General features: G+C 42.4%; 3 protein-coding genes across 5 annotated transcripts; 1 reads left to right on the top strand and 2 right to left on the bottom strand.

Moving 5' to 3' along the window:
- Positions 1–484: 484 nt before the first annotated feature.
- On the bottom strand, positions 485–3991 carry tdh2 (L-threonine dehydrogenase 2). Of its 2 annotated transcripts, none has more exons than XM_080293671.1 (9): positions 3692–3991; positions 3360–3563; positions 2737–2779; positions 2582–2652; positions 2345–2494; positions 2080–2252; positions 1911–2001; positions 1559–1828; positions 485–1473 (listed from the first exon to the last, which is right to left on the bottom strand). In XM_080293671.1, the coding sequence occupies exons 2-9, from the start codon at positions 3547–3549 to the stop codon at positions 1328–1330; spliced, it is 1134 nt and encodes a 377-aa protein (XP_080149797.1). In that variant the 5' UTR covers positions 3550–3563; positions 3692–3991; the 3' UTR covers positions 485–1327. The 2 variants fall into 2 exon arrangements, with proteins under 2 accessions (XP_080149797.1, XP_080149798.1); XM_080293672.1 differs by having other exon boundaries at positions 3360–3583; positions 3692–3984.
- A 502-nt stretch (positions 3992–4493) lies between these two features.
- LOC113012497 (myotubularin-related protein 9) lies at positions 4494–11981 on the bottom strand. Of its 2 annotated transcripts, XM_080293669.1 has the most exons (11): positions 11514–11981; positions 11159–11215; positions 10636–10744; positions 10377–10502; positions 8507–8680; positions 7745–7962; positions 7509–7670; positions 6475–6620; positions 6000–6216; positions 5763–5914; positions 4494–5616 (listed from the first exon to the last, which is right to left on the bottom strand). In XM_080293669.1, the coding sequence occupies exons 1-11, from the start codon at positions 11696–11698 to the stop codon at positions 5516–5518; spliced, it is 1647 nt and encodes a 548-aa protein (XP_080149795.1). In that variant the 5' UTR covers positions 11699–11981; the 3' UTR covers positions 4494–5515. The 2 variants fall into 2 exon arrangements, with proteins under 2 accessions (XP_080149795.1, XP_080149796.1); XM_080293670.1 differs by lacking the exon at positions 11159–11215 and having other exon boundaries at positions 11514–11833.
- Positions 11982–13968: 1987 nt separating this feature from the next.
- On the top strand, positions 13969–17359 carry fam167b (family with sequence similarity 167 member B). Its single transcript, XM_026152184.2, has 2 exons — positions 13969–14368; positions 14830–17359. The coding sequence occupies exons 1-2, from the start codon at positions 14036–14038 to the stop codon at positions 15091–15093; spliced, it is 597 nt and encodes a 198-aa protein (XP_026007969.1). The 5' UTR covers positions 13969–14035; the 3' UTR covers positions 15094–17359.
- The last annotated feature ends 1143 nt before the right edge of the window (positions 17360–18502 follow it).

Genomic DNA, 18502 nt, shown 5'->3' with positions numbered 1-18502 from the left:
TTTTGTTTTGTTTTGTTTTGTTTAATTTACTGTTGCCTTCCTGTTCGCTAGATTTTCACCTGAGCGGCCACTCTCTTGATATTTTCTCTTTTTTAGACTTCTGTAAATCCTAGAAATGGCTGTGTTGGAAAATCTAGCCAGTCTGAAAATAACAATTTAAAGTGTCTTAAATCATGTTTCTTCCCCAGTCAGATGCTTGGTTTGAACTCCAGCAGACTATCTGGACTGTTTCTACATGCCTTAATCGGTGTGATTGGCTAGTTAGATATTTAGAACAGGTGTACCTAACAAAGTGGCTGGTGAATACCTTAATTTTGTATATGTTACTCAAACAAATTAGAGAATGAAAGCATATGAGACAACTTTAACTATTTCTTAAATAGAAGTTACATTTTTCATTTTATAGCGTTCTTGTTTTTAAGCTGATCGGGTGTTTTGGATGCAAAAACGACACAGAAAAAAGAAACTTTGGCAGCGTACGGTATTCAATGCTCTTTGGGTAAATAACATTTTTATTATTAAAGGTCTGATTCAAAGTACACAGCATTTTTAATATATTGTTTTCCTAAGTAAATACGGCCTCATTTGATACTGTTACTCATTCATATTTGTAATCACACCGCTGGCAAAAAAGTAAAGGCTTCCTGTTCTGTGCCACGGCAAAGGTAGTGCGGTTGTATATACTGTGAGTTTCGTTTGATAGCCTATATTATAAAAGAGTGCTTTACAAAACAGCCAGGATACATGATTTTTCATTACAGTCCAAAGTCAACTGAGTCAGTCATTCCAGATGATCCTGGATTCAAAATGTCCAACAGATTTGTTGTTCTACACGTGGAACTTGTCCATATTGTGTTAGATATTGTAACAGACGCTGAAACACGCTGGTGTGCTCATGCATGTGATCAACATCTGAAACTCTTTAAAGCTTAAGAAATGTTTCTGTTCCACCTGAGGCAACATGCCCATGTGTAAAGTGATGCTTATACCATGAGAACAATAAAAACCACAAAGATGAAGAGAAGGTTTGACAGCATCTGATTCCCTGAAAAGACTGAAGTGTGTGTGTGTCTGTGTGTGTGCATGTGTGTGTGTGTGTGCACGTGTTTGACATCTCACTTTCCACTGAATATAAAGAGGTTATGACTGAGAATTTCCATTTTACAATCAGTCCCTGGCACGGTGCAGCAATGCTCCAGACAAACAGATGATACTGGTTGACAATTTGTAAAAGTGAAGTAAAACAAAGTGTGCTGTTGGTAAATGTAGACTGAAGAAAAGTCAGTGGTAGGTAGGGCATTGGTTAGTCTTGGTGCAGCAGGTTTTGCTAGCTGACTGGCAAACCCTCGCTGGTCCTCTTGTCTCGGATGGAGCGGAGCATGTCCGACACCAACTCCTCAAGCCCGAAGGCTGGCGCCCAGCCCCAGTCTCTCCTGGCATTGGTGTCATCAAATCTTACAGGCCAGCTGTCTGCTGCAAAAACCATCAAGGACAATTTAGTTTTATATTGGTTTATTATCAGTCCAACCAGTGGTTTAAAAACAAAAAGATACCATACCAATGGTCTGGCGGACAGTGTCAGGATTGTAGGTGACCTTGAGGTGAGGGAGATGCTTGCGGATTTCTTGGGCCACCTCTTCAGGGGTGAAGCTCATGGCAGCTATGTTGTAGGTGCGCAGTGACAGCTGGCACTCTGGAGCCTGCATGAACTCTACCGTGGCACGGTGGCAGTCAGAGATATGCATCATGGGAAGACGGGTGTCGGGTCGCAGGTAGCACTCATGGTGACCTGTGCTGAGAGCATCATGGAAGATCTGAACAGCGTAGTCTGCGAAGACAGAGGTCCGGAGCACTTAGTCTATGACATCCAATGGATTGGAGTACATTTGCACAACACACACAGGTAATACCTGTAGTTCCACCACCAGGAGGTGTGTTAACTGATATCACTCCAGGGTAACGCAGGCAGCGGAAGTCCAAGCCGTATTTATGATGGAGATACTAAAGAAAGAGAAGCTGATTGAAAATGAAATGGAGTCACAGGCGTCTCTGTAAGCACGTGTACAAAAAACATTTTACCTCCCCCATCAGTTCACCATGCACTTTAGACACGCCGTAGATGGTTCGAGGTCTTTGAACACAGAGGTCAGGGGCCGGGTCACGTGGAGAAGAGGGACCAAATGCCCCAATAGTGCTGGGGACAAAGAGGCGCAAACAGTTCTCTAAGGCCAAGTCCAGCACATTATGTAGGCCTGGATGGGCAGAAAAGAAGAGAGCACGAGTTCAACCCTGATTGTTCCTTAAAACCTGGTTATGTGTAAAGGATGTGCATGTTCAAGCAGACCTGTGATGTTGATCTTTCGTGCCAAAGCCACATTAGCCTCACCCACAGCACTAAGCAGAGCGCTGTAGTGGACCAGCCAAGTGACGCGATTGTTTACAATAAGTTCTCGGAGGTGTTTGTAGTCCAAAACATCAGCGTATACAAACGGGCCTAAAAAACAACAGTGATGCCAGAAAAAAAGTAAAGTAATCGGTAACTTTTAAAGTAATATGCATACTTGAATTAGATTTTACATACCATTGGCGTAAACGTGAGGTGGAGGCTTCTTGATGTCTGACAGGATTACATTGTCCCTTCCATACTGTTTTCTAGACATTAACAAAAGTATGATGATATTTAAACTTCAAACCTTTTAGCAAGTTTCAAGAACTCAGGAATTTCTACAATCTCACCTCAGCATCTGTGCAAGTCCCACACCTAACTGCCCAAGCCCACCTGCAGACAAAGGCAGGCGTTAGCTTTCTACCTGTGCACACAGATAATCTGTATTTGTGGAAGACTGGTAAATCGATAAAAGTCAAATCCATGTTGTTGGTTTTCACTTTCAGATGAATAAAGCTTTTTGTTTGTTGATCCTAGGACAAAAAGTGACAGCAGGCTATTATTCTCCCCACAGTCACCCATTGGCCCTTTTATTTCACTAGCACTGTCTGTACACACTCTATTGTGATGAATCAAAATGGGCTCCCGCTGTTGGAGCAAAGTGAACACAACTCAAAAAACCCTGCAGCACATGTTTGTAGCATTTCACACTGATACTCCAGTAAAACAAATTCTTCATTATCATATTTCTACACTTGATTTGATCTGAAACTGGGGCTCTGCTTGGAAACGATCCGACTCATTCTCTCTCACAACAATTCAGAACAGAGGCAGCGCAGTGAAAGTGGTAGAAAACAATGGCAGCTTCCCAGGCTCAGTGTTTGGGCAACTGTGGAAAAGTCCTTTCCTGAATACATCGACGTCACACACAAGCAACTATTGTGCGTTAATGATGGATGGAAATTTGCATCACCTGTGATGAGCACGCGCACGTTTTCCTGAGGAGATGGGGGGCTGGTGTCCTGGCTGTTCCACCTGCTCATCTCCCTGGAGGTGGAACTGAAGCTGCGGCCGGGCCAGCTCCGCGACCTGCTGAGACAGCCTCGGCAAAACAGGCCCAGCACCGCCGCAGAGGGCACACAGACCCGCACACCCGGTTTCATGTCCAGGAGCAGTCCTTGACAAAGTTACACCAAACTTAAGCAGAGCAAATATATTACACCAAACCCTTTAAAATCTCTCGAATGACACCTGGACACAAACAAGATGTTTCGAAATGTTTTAAAAAAGGGGGAAATGTATTACCTGTGTCCTTATGATTTAGAAAAAGAATCCCAGGCAGATGATTCTTGTTCCACAAGCAGCAGATGTAACAGTGAATTCACAACTAGTCCACTAAACTAATCTATAAAATAAGAGCTGATAAGACAGCATTTAGGGGTGAGAATCAAAAAGATTACCAGCCCATTGGTCACCGTTTCAGTTCACCCAGTCAAGCTGGATAAATAAGCAGGTGCGTTAAGTCATGCTGGGCTATGTGGTTCTTCTCCACTTTGTGTAATCACCAGGGCTTGTGGCTCCTGACTGAGCAGGACTACAGTCTCCAGCGTGCAAAGCAACGTGTGTGCAAACATGCTGACTTGCTGTGCACAGGGATTTGCATTGTGAAGAGTGTTTAGCTGAGCTTAACAGGACTGGGAGGTGTGTCTGTTATACAGCTGACTTCTATTCATAATATTTATGAGTGAATACATATCATGAAATCATTATCCCTTTGCAATTATGCTAAACACTGGAAAAATAACAAAGCTTTGGCAAGTTTTGTCCTCTGTATTTAACAGCTCCAGAGTTCTGAAGGAATCACTTAGACATGTTGGTGAAATATGCCTGTTCATAGTGATGCATGGGGAGCTGTAAAGGTACTCCTGCTTCAGTCTAGTAAATGTAAATCTATAGTCATAAGGCAGTCAGGCTATCTTAGCATACAGGTTAGAAAAGAGAAATCAGAGTAACATCAATCATTATTTAACACAATATGGGATAAATATATATGAAAATGCTAGACCGAAACACAAGCCTAGTGCATTAAAATCACACAAGCACCACATTTTTTGTAAGAAAACTTTTATGCAAGTGTAAAAAATACTGTACATTAAAACACATTAGGCATTGCATATTGTTAACATTCATCAGGTTCATCTTCTCTAATTCACACAAGGTAGGATCACAAAGTTCTGCAACTCTGTCAATAAAAAGCACCTAATTTAAATTTAGCTGATCTTTCTCTCAAGTTTGTGCCACCTCCGGACCGCTGCGGTTTTAAGATCCTGTCTAAATATAAAGCATCGAGGACGCCAGCCATTTCTGTTTGTTCTGCTAAACTGGTCTGAGTCTGACTGAGGTAGGAGGGACACTTCATATACTCTATACTGTTACGTCTTTACTGCCGTTTTGAAGGCAAGTCTTCACACGTCTTCAAAAAGACTAAGATTTTCCACTGCGGTAAACAGAGCTGAGTGGTTGGACAGCTTCACTGTTGGTGATTTTCCCTTCTTTGAAAAACATTTTAGTTACAATTCAGTGTGCCATTTTCCTGCTTAACATCTCTAACAATGGGTATCCACAGCTTTGTGAAACAGGTGAATTTAGACATGTATCCAAAATCTAACGGTTTTGTCCAAGTCAGTCTAATCCTCATCGAATTCTTCTGCCCCCTGCACATTTCTGAATGTGATGCGTGTTGGAACACATCTAAAATCGTGAGCCTACAACTTGAATATCATTCTAAGGGAGGAACATGAAGATCGTCTTGCCTTTTCAACGCACTCACACTCCTCACCTGACTGGAACACTGTGGAGTCTGCTGTTTGGTCTGGTACACTGTCCTCTTCACAGGTAAGTATCTTTAATAAAAGCTGGATCATACTGGCATAGACGTTTTTAAATCCATGGTGTGCAATAAGAATGGGACTTCCAGGTTCAGAGTGATCTACAAGTTTCAGCCAGGGCGAAAACAGTCCAGAAGTGCCCAGCGGGCAACCTTGAAGGCGACAGGTCAAATCAAAATCAGGTATTTTGTTTTAACTCCTTGGAACCATGTGATCCCACCTCATTCACACGAACGAGGCATCAGCTGCGTGCTAACTTCCCCCACTCAATGACCATGTTCCTGATTTCCTCCTGAGCCTCTTCAAGGTGACGAACCTGCTGGGTCCACCTCAAAAAATAGCCTGAGGGTTAGACAGCGGGGCAGAGTGAGCACCAACACTTAAACTAAACTAAAGCGGTAACAACATAAGCTCAGAACAGCAACACTGCAATTACATTAAAGGCTAAAAAAGATGAGGTCTGAAAACAAGTGCAGGGCAAAGCTCACCTTTCCAGAGCTGCAGGGACTGAGGATGAACTGAGGGCCAGATTGCTAGCTCAGTGCGTTCATACAGGGGGTTAGAGTAGTAATCCCTCTCCGTGGGCCTTAGCAGAGCCCGGAACAAGCAGTGAGTCCTTTCCTTTACTTCCAAGGCACACCTGATTGAAGGGCAAACAAAGTGTGAATCTTAGTTTGAAATGAAGACACTCGGCAGCAATCTTTAAATATGTAGAAAAAACTGACCTTTCCTGATCACTGTTACACAGAAAGGTGCCATAATCCGAGGCATAAACTTCAGTCGCCAGTCGCAGGAGCAGCGCCTCAGAGAAGCCCAGAGCCAAGGGGAACTGCCGCCAAAGCTGCCACACGCAGTCCAGCAGCAGCAGGAACACCGGAGACTCCTGCTGGAGACGAGCATGGGAGTAAGCTGAGTGAGCGCATCGCTGCTGGAACGGGTGTCCTGCCTGCAAACACACAAACACGTGTCAGCTTTTAGGATCTAATTTTGTGGCAACAGATAGGCTCAGTCCTGTAGTCGCTGGGTGTGCTTCTATTTTTAAAAGCTCACCGCTTGTTTGGAAACTCGTGTCAGAAGTAGACAGAGATCCCCGATGTTACAATGCATTTCTTTGGATTCTCGACAACATTTATGGGAGCAAATCAAGAAAAAAAGACATTTAAAATTCTTTGTAATCCTCCCCGACTTAAAACCTGGCACGCGCCTGTATCCACTCTCTCTCCAGCAGTCCCAAGAAGCCCTCCATTGTGCGGCAGCATGGATCCATGATGAGCTGAGCCAGAGTGCTGATGAGCAAAGAGCAGTCTGTCCCTTCAGAGCCGTGAACAAGAACAGAATGGCCATCCCTGGAAGAAACAACACTCATTAACATGTACAAGAAAAACAAACCTGTGTGTAAGGAAGACAGTTATGGCCTTCTTTCTGTTTCTTCAAGATTTAAAACAAGTGGTTGTTGACTTGCCCTCACTTCCTTGTGTCTACATTCAATTCAATTCAATTTTACTTATAGAGCGCCAAATCAAAACAACAGTCACCTCAAGGCGCTTTGTACTGTAAGGTAGACCCTACAATAATACATACAGAGAAAAGCCAAACAATCACATGACCCCGTATGAGCAAGCACTTTGGCGACAGTGGGAAGGAAAAACTCCCTTTTAACAGGAAGAAACCTCCAACAGAACCAGGCTGAGGGAGGGGCGGGCCCATCTGCTGTGATTGGTTGAGGAGAGAGAAGAAAAACAGGATAAAGACATAATGTGGAAGAGAGAAAGAGATTAATAACAAGTATTATTCAGTGCAGAGAGGTCTATTAACACAGTGAGTGAAGAAGAAAAGCCCAGTGCATCATGGGAATCCCCCAGCAGCTTACACTTATTGCAGCATAACTAAGGGAGGATTCAGGGTCACCTGATCCAGCCCTAACTATATGCTTTAGCAAAAAGGAAAGTTTAAAGACTAAGCTTAGAGTTAGAGCAGTCAAGGCAGATAGCTGCCTGTCCCTGATCCTGATTATGTCCGAGCTCTGTTCCTGTTAAAAGTAATTTCTTCCTCCCCACTGTCACAAAGTGCTGATCCTCGGTGGGTTTTCTCTCTAATATTATAGAGTCTTTACAATAAAAAGCACATTGAGATGGGAGTTGCTGTAAATTGGTACTTTCCAGATAAAATTGAATTAGTCACAAGATATTACCATAAAGTTTTCCAAGTCATAAGAGTGTGGGTGTTATTCATACCTCTCCACACACTCCACCAGCAGGCCGGCAGTAGAAAGAGCATTTTGGACGTGCGACAGCCACTTTGAATTCTCCAGCTTACTGAGCCAGCGGTCCATGTTGTTGGACTCATCACCACAAGCCTCCACCAGTTTAATTAGGCTCTCCTGGAGAGCTTTACCCCTGCACACATATGAGGCAGTGTGTAGCGAAGCAAGTTTGACAAATCAGTATTATCAGACAGTCAGCAAACACACCTTTCCATCTGTCTGTGAAATCTCTTCCAGCGGTCGTAGAACGATTTAGACTCAAACCCTCCACCTGTCATCCTGGCCTGTTGAGCCTGCTGCATGGAGCGAGTGTCAATTATGTAGCCTTTGTCCGAACCCTCAATCACAGCCTGGAGGAGCAGCTCATCTTCCTTGCAGCGCTTCCTATTGGCTCCTAGCAGCGGCTGACTGCTGCGCATGATGACCTACAACATTTTTCATCCTGTTAACAATGTTCAGTCAAATGTGTAGCCTTAACCATAACAGTTTTTTTAAATTTGGGACTTTAAATTCTTTTATTTTCGTGTGATTGCTTTGATTTTGGCTCTCTTGTATTTTGTATCATTATCGAATGAGTTTCTCTATGGCTTCCTGGTTTCAAGTGTTGCAGTTTTCTGACAGTTTTCTTCTGTTCACTGGTTTTATGAGTGTTAGTTTCACTCTCTTTCCTCTGAGTACTGGTCTATCCTCCTGTGTCAAGCTCACCATGTTCAGCAAATCAGTTCTTTTATTTTGGTAGTCAGTTATATTTTATCCTGTGTCTTGATTCTCTTCACCCGTGTCTTGTCCTCAGCCGTTCCCACTTCCTTCGACTATATATTGTCCCCCTGTCTCTCCTGTGTTAGTCGTTGGATTGTTTGTTTCCTCGGATGTTTTCTGTTCATGTTTGGACTTTTTGGACATTTTATATTGCTTTTAGCCATTCTGCCACAAACCGTGACACTAAAAGTGAACACTAAATCACCTCACCATGCCGTTCTTCTTGTGGTAGTAGCAGAGAACAGGGAAACGTCCTCCCTGTCTGAATTTGGCTGCTTTTTTCAGTGTGTCGTCGTCTATGCTTTTTGGGACGATGACTGCCGGAGGGTAGGAGGGACAAACCGAGTAATCTCTGTTCACGGTGCTCAGTCTCCACTTCTCATACTGAAAAAAAGTGAGAGAGAAGGTGATAAAGGAAAATGTGAGCTTTAGTATCAAGTAACCTGTTATTATTCATGCTAACCTCCCGGTTGCTAAAGTCACAGGGGACTTTGAGCTGAGCTGGACTGGGAGTAGTCCAGTTCATAGGTGAGGAAAGTCTCATTATTTTTATTTTGCATAAAGCGTGTGCTTATGCTCCAAGCTAATCCTTAGTGGATCTTTAATTAATAACAACTGCCCTATTATGGCTTATTTGATTTCTTAGTAAGAGATTAAGAAAAATAAAAGACCATGACTACTGCTGGACAGACTGTTTTCCAGTTGATGAACTCAGGGATGATTTTAGGGAGATCTGAACCTTTCTTCATGTCCAGACTGCAGGATCACTCCTGTGTGGCCTCTTTTAGGGACATGTTTTCTCAGTAGTACCCACACCTGATTAGGTGCAGTCCTGAAAACCCAAATTGTGGAACTTGATTCTAATCGGTTAACCTCATGAATAGGTACCATTTCCTCAATATAACAAATAAAAATGTACTCTAACCAGCTGGTTACTTAAGCATAAGTACTGTAAACAGTAGCTCGGCTCTCTCCCAAGTAAAGAAAGCTCCTTTTCAAAGACCTCTACTGAATATCTGCTTTCCTTAATGTGCACAAAACCTAACGTGGGGCATGTCTCTTTTTAAGTCTTTTTAAGTCTTTTTGGCACTGTGAGGTTGGTGACCAGAGGAGCCTGCCTATAAAAACAGGTAAAATCAAAAAAAGACAGCATAGTAATCAGTGAGCTTCAGAAATGTTGCTTCTGAAGCTCACTGATTCTTACCCTTGCAGGGCGCCAGATCAGCTGTTTACAGCTACTTCTAATGTTTTTGTAAACTAAGCTAAACTAAAGTCCTTCTGGAAGCCACTCAGCAACTGTCCTAAAACATCCCTGCACTCTTATTTGAAACATCACAATGACATAAATCCATAGAAACCGTGCATCAAATCACCGGTCTGCGCCAAAGTAAGGTGTCACGCTTCTTTCACCATCATTGCTGTTGAAGAATTCTCCTATAATGTATCAGGCTAAGTTAAATCACTATAGCTCTGTTTGCCTTACCGCTATAACAACTTTCTCACTTTTCTTAATTTTATCAAAGAAACTTAATCATCAAGTTCCCTAAATTGTAAAAGGTATTCTTAAAAACTCTGTAAGAATGGTTGAAGCTCGTAGTTTATAACTAGACAGAACAGCTCAGCTCCTGTCGTGATGGAAAGAGTCGGTGGGAGAGAAATAATTGGGACTTGCAAATTCCAGCCACTTTATCATGGGTGACAAACACTACTCAGGCTGGTCTGGTTAAAAGCACAGATATCCTACATGTTCTGGGAATTTTGTGTCTGTAAAACACATGCAAAAATGCTGCCCTCAGCTGCGACCCTTCACCATAGCAACATGCCATTCCCACGGGAAGACGTTGGTGTGTTATACATGAATTCAAGCTGTGTGCAACACATTCTGAAGTTAAGGGGAAAACAAATGAAAGCTAAGCAAGAAGGATATCCTGAATCCCGACCCCTACACTTCCCTGGCATTTTCCTGTCATGTGGTTGTAGGGACATTATTGGAAAATGTTACCTGAAAAATGTCTGTGTCTACAAGTATTAAATTATCTACAGCAGAAAACAAGCATACAGAGTTTTATATGTTGCTTACAAGTTCCTTCATCTGACTGTAGTGCATTTCAGGAGATGAGAGACCCCACTGCTCCGGCAGGCTGAGATCAACAGGTCGGTAAAAGAAAGGGTACATTGCGGACACGCAGTCCAGACAGGACAGTGTCTGCAGAAAGTTAAAGAGAGATTACCGATACATGCAAAGAAGTGAAAAACATATGCAGAAAAATAGCAGGCTACTCTAAGACCAACAGTTATTTTCTTGTGCCTGTGTGTTTCAGGTTGCATTAGTTGTGTACCTCGATAGAGTGTGCAATGTTGAGACACTGTTCCATGCCTGGGATGTCAAGCTGGAGCACACGCAGATCTTTACACTTCATCGTAATTGTTCCAGATGAACCAGACATCCTACACACACACACACACACACACACACACACACACACACACACACACACACACACACACACACACACACAAATATATGATTCTTATACAAAAGAAAACATGCACCCCCTCTAAGAGCCCCATTTATTGCCTATGGCGGTGCATGAGGCTCGACTTGCAGCAGAAAAAGTGGGCAAAACGAGTCAGGTAGGTTGTGTGTGTGTGTGTGTGGGGGGGGGTGGCAATACCTAACAAAAGGTTTCAGAGAGCTACGAAGAAAAAAAGCTGTTAGTTGCAAGCAGTACACAGCTCTGAGCATGTGGAGGGTGGCAAACGGAAAAAACGTTGCATTAATCTTGTTGGGAAATGTTACTTCTTCAGAATTGCATCAAGAGCAGCACACAGCATGACATGGCAACACAGAGGATGTCCAACCTTTCACTGTGGCTTGCATTAGAGAAGAAGCCGGAATAGCCCGTAAGGTTTTCCACACTGGTTAAAAAAGATTTGAGGAAGGAATGAGAGATCAGAGGAATTACCGGCAAGTTCACACCGTTTCGTGTTGATTAGTGTGATTACTGGTTTGATCATGCGAGTTATAATCATAATAAATAAGTTCTAAGAATCACAAGTCCACCATCAAATATTTAATCATCAATTTAATCAATTAAAAAATAATTGAGATAGAGAAAAGTGCGACATTGTTCTTGCAGGATACTCGTTACTTTTCTTATAAGACACGTTTTTGATCTGGTTCCTTATCACCTTTCTGATCTCAATCCTCCCTCACCTTTTCTCAATGGCATCGATGTTCCTAAGGAGCAATAAAACCTGCCGGGAGTCACTCTCCTCCCTGTCCGAGAAGAGCAGGTGGTGGCCGGTGATGCACAGGGTTCCTCTGCTCGGGGGTTGCAGCGGCTGTCGGAGCACAACATCCTCCACATTGGCCGTCTTGATGTGCTCAGCAAACTCCATCAGCTCCCCTTCAAACACCCAAAGTCCGTCTGCAGAACTTTGTTTCTGTTCTTTCTAAACTACAGAAGTGGCCGAGCACCTCAATCACGTCCTCGCCTCTCTTGTAAGAAAACGAAAGCGGGCTTCCTCCTCTGCACGCACAGCTGGTTGGGCAGCGTTGCAGCCGCGCTCTGTTTGATTGGCGATAAGAAGTCTATAAATAGAAGAAGCTTCATATTTTCCTGAACATTGTCGTCCTCTTATGTGGCTACACCTCTGCACACACAGCTGGCTAAGCTTAACTGCCGTGGGAGTGGAAAATGTGCTGCTTTAGGCGACAAAAGGCGGAAGTCTACGTTTCCTGAGACAGTGAGTGAGAAGTGACACTTATCACAACTTGTGCGCACTGCAGAGGGGGGAGGGTGGGGGGGGGAAGAGAGCCACTGTGAAGTACCTGTAGTATATTAGGTTGTCACTAGATAGCGCCATACTCAAGCACAAAAAATCGTCAATCACAACTCATCTGCCAAGTTGGCTTTTGCTGTGTGTAACTATTGAAATCTGTCAGCTACAAAATATTGACACAGTATAACTTTGCTGGTATTACGATGCATTACAGTGTGAACAAGTGTAGCTGGTACTGAACCTACAACTTTCAGCTTTGACTAGTTTCATTATATTTTGCAATTTGAGATGTTTTGCATTAAATAAAGTCACCTGTAAAATATATAAATAAGTATCTAGCCTTATTGTAAAGAGTAAACGTAACGTAATAGAGTACAGTGTATCAGCGCACCCACGTGTGGGCTATTGAACCAAGTGGAAAATATGATGCTTTGTCCTATCCCATCCATCCATTTAAACACACATTTTGCCCCAGGGAATATAATTCATGCAGCATAAACCACAATAATAAAAACAGGAACACTGATGCAAGAAAACACACCACAAACAAGTTTTAAAATGAAAGAAAAAAGTGACCAACATAGGCCTAAAATAACTAGTTTAGATATGCATCCAGTAAGTTTTATATGCAGTCATGGTGGGTTCCACCTCCATGATTCAGAAGCTTGTAGAAGTACCTCTGGCAGTTTTCTGTTTGACTTTATCGATGTGTCACATCATTGTGGAAGAGTTTTAGCCCCGCTCGTCTTTACAGCGTTGCTTCAGCTCATTGAGGTTTGCAGGAATTCATTCATGCTCAGCTCTTTTCAGTCAGGTTGAGTTTTGTACTTTGACTGGATCATTGCAGCACATTAATTCTTTTGCTTTTTTTTTTTTTTTTTTTGGCCAATTTTTATCTGTTGGACAGATGTCTCCACATTTCATTCTGCATTGGTATACAGAGGAGCTCACGGTTGACTCAGTGACTGCTAGGTGCCCAAATCAGCACACTTCCACCACCATGCTCACAGTTGGTATAATTGGTTTGGGCTGATAAGTTATGTTTGGGTGTCTCCAAACATGGTGCTGTGCGTTATGGACAAACAAATGGATGTTGTTCCAGAAGTCTTATGGACTGTTCATTTGCAACTTTGCCAACCTAAGCTGTGCTGCCATGTTATTTTTAGAGAGGAGGCTTTCTCCTGGCAACCCTTCCAAAGAAGCCAACGTGTTCTGTCTTTTTCTAATTTTATTGTCATGAACTTTAACCTTTAACATGCTAACTGGGGCCTGTAGAGTCTGAGATGGAGCTCCTGGGTTTTTGCAGTTTTTCTGAGCATTGCTCAGTCTGACCTTGAGGGGAATTTGTTGGCAAATTGCACAGTAAGCCTGTAGGCTACTTACTGTTTTACATAGCTGAACAGAAAACTTGGTTTTTCACCTGACTGTGTGTAAGTATGTAAGTATGTATAGATTTTTCTCATACATCCAGGCGCAGGTTTGTTGTACTTTACTTGATTATTTCCATTTTCATACTGCAGATGGAAATTTAATCTGTACTTCAGTGCACGCAGTTAATTGACCCACTTTTAGATCAAAACTACCCCAGAATGCAAAGCAAGGCAAGCAGAAAGAGAAAAGCGATTCCTGCACATCAACCTGATGTCCAGGAAATACATGCATACATCTGTATTCGTTTCTTCTTTTGGCAGTTTCTCCTGTAATATAAATGTAAAACTATTTTAAATAGTTTTAAGTCATTTAACTTGTGAATGCACAGTAATAAAATCTCAGACTTTGGTTTCAGGATATCTTTTTCCCTCGCCTGACAAAAGCTTGCAAACTCTCCAGCCTCCCTGTCCTGTGCGGGATGGGCGGTCACTGCGCTATTTCTCCCTATAAAGGAGAGGAGGCATGGACCTGTTGCGCTCTAATCGCCAAGCTGCCAGCGCAGAAAGCGAGCCTGCTCCCTGAATGCTCAGCGTGTATCAGCAATCTGCTGCACCGATGGATTTTAAGGAGCTTGGAGACGGCTCGTCCTCCGAGGGCGACACGGAGGATCTGGACAGCGTGAAAGCGCTCACGGAGAAGCTGAAGTTACAGACCCGCAGACCGTCCTACCTCGAGTGGCAGGAGCGCGTACAGAGCCGAGCGTGGAAGGAAAGAAATTCCGCGGACGGTCCCGAATCAGGAGGACAGCAAGTCGTTTCCGTGCCGGCAATTTTGAGGAGGTCAGAACTGGTTGTGGGCAGCATCTGTGGCTTTGACACTATGGACGATGCCCTGGAGCATCTTAGAAAAGAGCTGGTGAGTTCCTCCAGAAATTTGATTTGATTTTTATCTAAAGATGCGTCACGCCCTGAGAAATAATTTGCACTTCTTGATAATCTCCAATCATTAAAACTAATTAATGAATAAGTAAATAAATAAATAATACAGAGTCCTTATCCATTCTTGAGAAATACAGATAGCTATCTATCTCCTACTTCACCTTTAAAACAGATAGGCATCTCTTTAGGTGTCAGTGATCTTGCTTGCATGACTGCTTGTCTTAACTTAAGGGAAAGAAGTCTAAACACACAGATTGCGAAACAATATGGTGCCTGTTTTCTCACAAGCTGCAACCCATGTAGTCCACATGAGTTTTACCCTTTGATGAGGAGATAGGCACCATCCAAATCCAAACTTCCACATATGTTCTGCTAAACTGAACACTGAAACTCACTTTCTTCTCAAACGCGCTCCCTCCATCCCTCCTCTACCCTCAGAGGGAAATGCAAGTTCAGGACAACCGACTGGCCCGTCAGCTGATCCGTCTGCGGGTGGAGATCCATCGGCTCAAAGTGGAGCAAGTGTGCCACCGTCACAAGGAGATGCTGGACGACGCAACGTACGAGCTGGAGGAGTGCGGAGAGGAGTCGGACCTGCTGTGTGATATCCCCATGAAGGCTGCCTTTGCTCTGTCCACCCCTCTAAAGCATCTGGGCCTCACCAAGATGAATATCAACTCCAGGCGTTTCTCACTGTGTTAAAGACCGCAGGCCTCACTCATGCCACCGAGGACGCTCCGTCACCTCCTCTGTGTTTGTGTAGGCATTATTGTTATAAAGGGTTATTTCCGTTGATGGCGCAGTGGGGCAAAAGTAAAGATGAGCCACTAGCAGCTGTGAATGAAAATGAAAACGTTGATGACTTTGATGTGTGCCTTGGTATGACATGCATGAGGAAGCCTGTGCATACAGACCTGCAGGGGCATACACCTTTATCATCACGCAGCTTCCTGCTGGATGAGGTCTGGGCAGCTCTGCTGTTGACTGAGAGAATTAATGAAGACTAAGAGCTAGACTGAAGTATACTCAGTGAACTGAGTATATTTTTAATATCAGAAACCAAGGTGATTTGGTGATGCAAATTCATATTGAACAAAGAAGTTTAAGCGGGACAATAACTCATTTATAAATCTGTTCATATTCTTGGACTCTGCAGGAGTGCAGTAGAAATTCACATTTCAAATATGCCTTATTTACCTTCTACTGAGTTCACTCCACCCACTGTTAGAAACGAGCTCCCCGAAGCCACCTTTATTGTGATTGGCTGCCCCTCTTGAGAAGAGGTGAGGCGATTTTGTTAAGGTTATTCCCTCTCATTGAGGTCATTAGAAAAAACTGTCGGAAACTGTGTTTGGAGCAGTCTGTGCCTGAGCTTTTGGCTCACGGGGATTACTTTGCATACACTGACCTCATTATTGGGAACTTAATTCATGTTTAATATGACTGTTCTCCATTGTCATGTGCCTAGAACAGATATAACTTATATATACAGTGATTAACACATGCATTAGAGCATGCCTTCGAAAATTACCAAATGAACTTTTAATTTTCTGAAATCTGTCAGCACGTGCAGGCGCTTTAATCAAATTCATATTTGCAATGAAAATAAAATGAAAAATATAATTAATGTTATCTGAGAATTACAGTCATTTACTTGCATTCCTGAACAGAAGCAACAATTTGCCTGATAAAAAAAAACAACAGAAAATCTTCTTCTTTTTTTTATTTATTTTTTTTTTTTACAGATTTCTAAATCATTTCTGATCTTATTCATTTGACAGAAAATGAGGAAATGTTAGGTCAACTTTAAGGTTATACAGAAATGAAAGTAGCCCTCCCACGTGTTCAGGTCACACTACCTTACATCACCTCAGAAATTATGCTGCCAGCCTAAATAGGTCTTGGAACAAAAGTGAGATGTTACAATTTAGAAAATGAAATAAAGACAAAACATATTGAAGCTGTTTTCAAGCTTGAATGAAAAAAAAAAAATCACATATTTCCCCTGTGGCCTGCAGTGCTACTCATGCTACTCATCTCTCTGGCTGTGAGTTTCTCACTTTGCCTGGCTTCTCTTCAATAAAATGGAATCTAATAGCGTTCCCCTAAAATACATTTAAATACCTCAGCAGCAACGTCTCTTCTCTGAAATCATGACTCAAGTTTTATTTTTAATCTACCGTGATCTGCCATGTGAGGACTGCAGTTAAGCAAGGTTAAAGCCTCTTTACTTCTTATTTGCCATCATGCTTTTACAAGCATCATGATTAGATAGATGATGTTCACGTCTGCAGATTTTTATTCATTTATTTTTTAAGTAACTGGGTCATGACCTCTGAAAAGAGTCAGATGTATTCCCATCAAATATATTTTTCGGCACTTTGAATGTCAAGTAAGATTTAGGCAAAGCCATTAACGACCCTTTTAAAAGGTCACGAGCCAAAAAGTTTGGGAAACACAGCTTTACTGAAACTGATGCATGAAGGCAGCTGCTCCTGTCTGGTCTGGGCCGATACAGAAATGCTCAGCAACACGTTGAAGTAAACAAAGTCCTTTAATGCAGACACTTACGGCAGCCACAGGCAGGTCACACTCCAGCATTTTTTACACCTCTTCTTCACAAACCAAAAATATCTCTGCAACCTAGCAGCTGCAGTGACACAAACCAGGAGCTTGTGTCCGATGTTCTTTGTTTTTCATTAGCACGTCAGGATGCTGCAGAGCACTGATTTTAGACTATATGTGGCTGGCCAGTGACCAAGTATATTTTATGTTTTAAATGATTTTGTCTTTAGTTTAGTTTTTTAAAGAATGAATGAATTTAACTTTGGTTAAATTCATTCAGATGTTTAAAAGTGTAAAACATCTATTAAATGTATTATTCTATGCAGATTGTTAAATCAAGTTGTAATATGAATGTAATGACTTAACTGAATGAATATATATAAAAAACGCCTTAAAGTGTAAATTCCTAAATCTTTTTCTTTCACATAAAAGACATATTAAAGAGGTTTTATTTATCATATTTGAATCAGTTATAATTACTATATGATGGGAGACAGTGTTACACCTGCCTGTTCAGAATGGGTCACAGCTTTCTCAAAAAAACCTCTCATCTGAGCAACGTAAGTGTCTCAGGAAACCACACAGCGAATAGAGTGAAATGAAAACATTCCCAGCCATCTTTTTCAGAAACAGGTTGAGGTTTCAAGCGTTTAGAGTCATGATATTTTGTAAAAGCTTGAAAGTTTTGGTTAGATATCTCTTTTCTTTCTTTTTTTAAACAGCCTTTTTGTAAGTAGTTTTGGTTGAAGTTAGAATTAGAGTTAGGCTTGTTCTGAGATGGGAGGAGCAGACATGAGTATGGATGAACAGAGATATGAAATGCTGATGATTGTATGATTTCTGTCGGTGTAAGTGAGGGAAAACATCCCCACATGTTCCAGCACATCCATCTCCATCATCCACCCTCGGTCCTAAAGCCACCCAGGCACAACGGTATCTTCTTTCCTTCCCAAGAGACAGCCATGACCTGCTATAACACTCAGACGTATGAAAGGGGCCCTGGAGGGATGTGCAGAAGCAGACATAGTCAAGCTCGACACCAAATATGCCTTGGCAGAGCGCGGACGCCGTGTTAAATGAGAGCGCAACTAAGACTGTTGAAATGATCACAAGTGGCATACTTCAGGAGTTGTGTGATCTCATGTGGGTCGCGGGACCTCAATAGTTAGACACATGGAAATGAGTATCATATGGAAGACACAGAGGATTAAGTACTACGGCTTGAGGCCGTATTCTTGAGTGAATGCTTTCAGAATAAAGGGCTGCAGACTTGTGTTTCTCAGGCTGCTCATTCTTTGCCCTGTAGATACTTTCCCGTGACCCTTTTTCGCCCGTATCTTTCTGCTTGCCATCAAACCAGCAGAAGATATTACAGTGTAAATAAAGAATAGTAATCCATCTGTTTATCATAAAGCCAAGTAAGCCTACATGATGCACATGAGTAAGCACTAGAGGCAAAAAAAAAGAGCCCTCGTTTACATTCACGAAAGAGGCCAGCACCTGCATCATGTAGCAGGAGGTAGGAGGTCTGGAAAACTTTCTGCAC

Source organism: Astatotilapia calliptera, chromosome 19 (assembly GCF_964374335.1).
Source record: "Astatotilapia calliptera chromosome 19, fAstCal68.1, whole genome shotgun sequence".
NCBI lineage: Eukaryota > Metazoa > Chordata > Actinopteri > Cichliformes > Cichlidae > Astatotilapia > Astatotilapia calliptera.
The sequence above is the reverse complement of the archived record's forward strand: the minus strand, read 5'-3'. Positions and strand labels throughout refer to the sequence as shown.

What these genes read in the sequence shown, in the direction of transcription:
- tdh2 (XM_080293671.1), bottom strand. Translation starts at nt 3,549, where the DNA reads ATGAAACCGGGTGTGCGGGTCTGTGTGCCCTCTGCGGCGGTGCTGGGC. An exon ending in ACCTCACGTTTACGCCAATG is followed by an intron (nt 2,495 to 2,581) that starts GTATGTAAAATC and finishes GTTGTTTTTTAG; the next exon opens with GCCCGTTTGTATACGCTGAT. An exon ending in CACTGTCCGCCAGACCATTG is followed by an intron (nt 1,474 to 1,558) that starts GTATGGTATCTT and finishes TGGTTTTTGCAG; the next exon opens with CAGACAGCTGGCCTGTAAGA.
- LOC113012497 (XM_080293669.1), bottom strand. Translation starts at nt 11,698, where the DNA reads ATGGAGTTTGCTGAGCACATCAAGACGGCCAATGTGGAGGATGTTGTG. An exon ending in AATGCAAGCCACAGTGAAAG is followed by an intron (nt 10,745 to 11,158) that starts GTTGGACATCCT and finishes GTGTGTGTGTAG; the next exon opens with GATGTCTGGTTCATCTGGAA. An exon ending in CTGGTGGAGTGTGTGGAGAG is followed by an intron (nt 6,621 to 7,508) that starts GTATGAATAACA and finishes TGTTTCTTCCAG; the next exon opens with GGATGGCCATTCTGTTCTTG.
- fam167b (XM_026152184.2), top strand. Translation starts at nt 14,036, where the DNA reads ATGCTCAGCGTGTATCAGCAATCTGCTGCACCGATGGATTTTAAGGAG. An exon ending in AGCATCTTAGAAAAGAGCTG is followed by an intron (nt 14,369 to 14,829) that starts GTGAGTTCCTCC and finishes CTCTACCCTCAG; the next exon opens with AGGGAAATGCAAGTTCAGGA.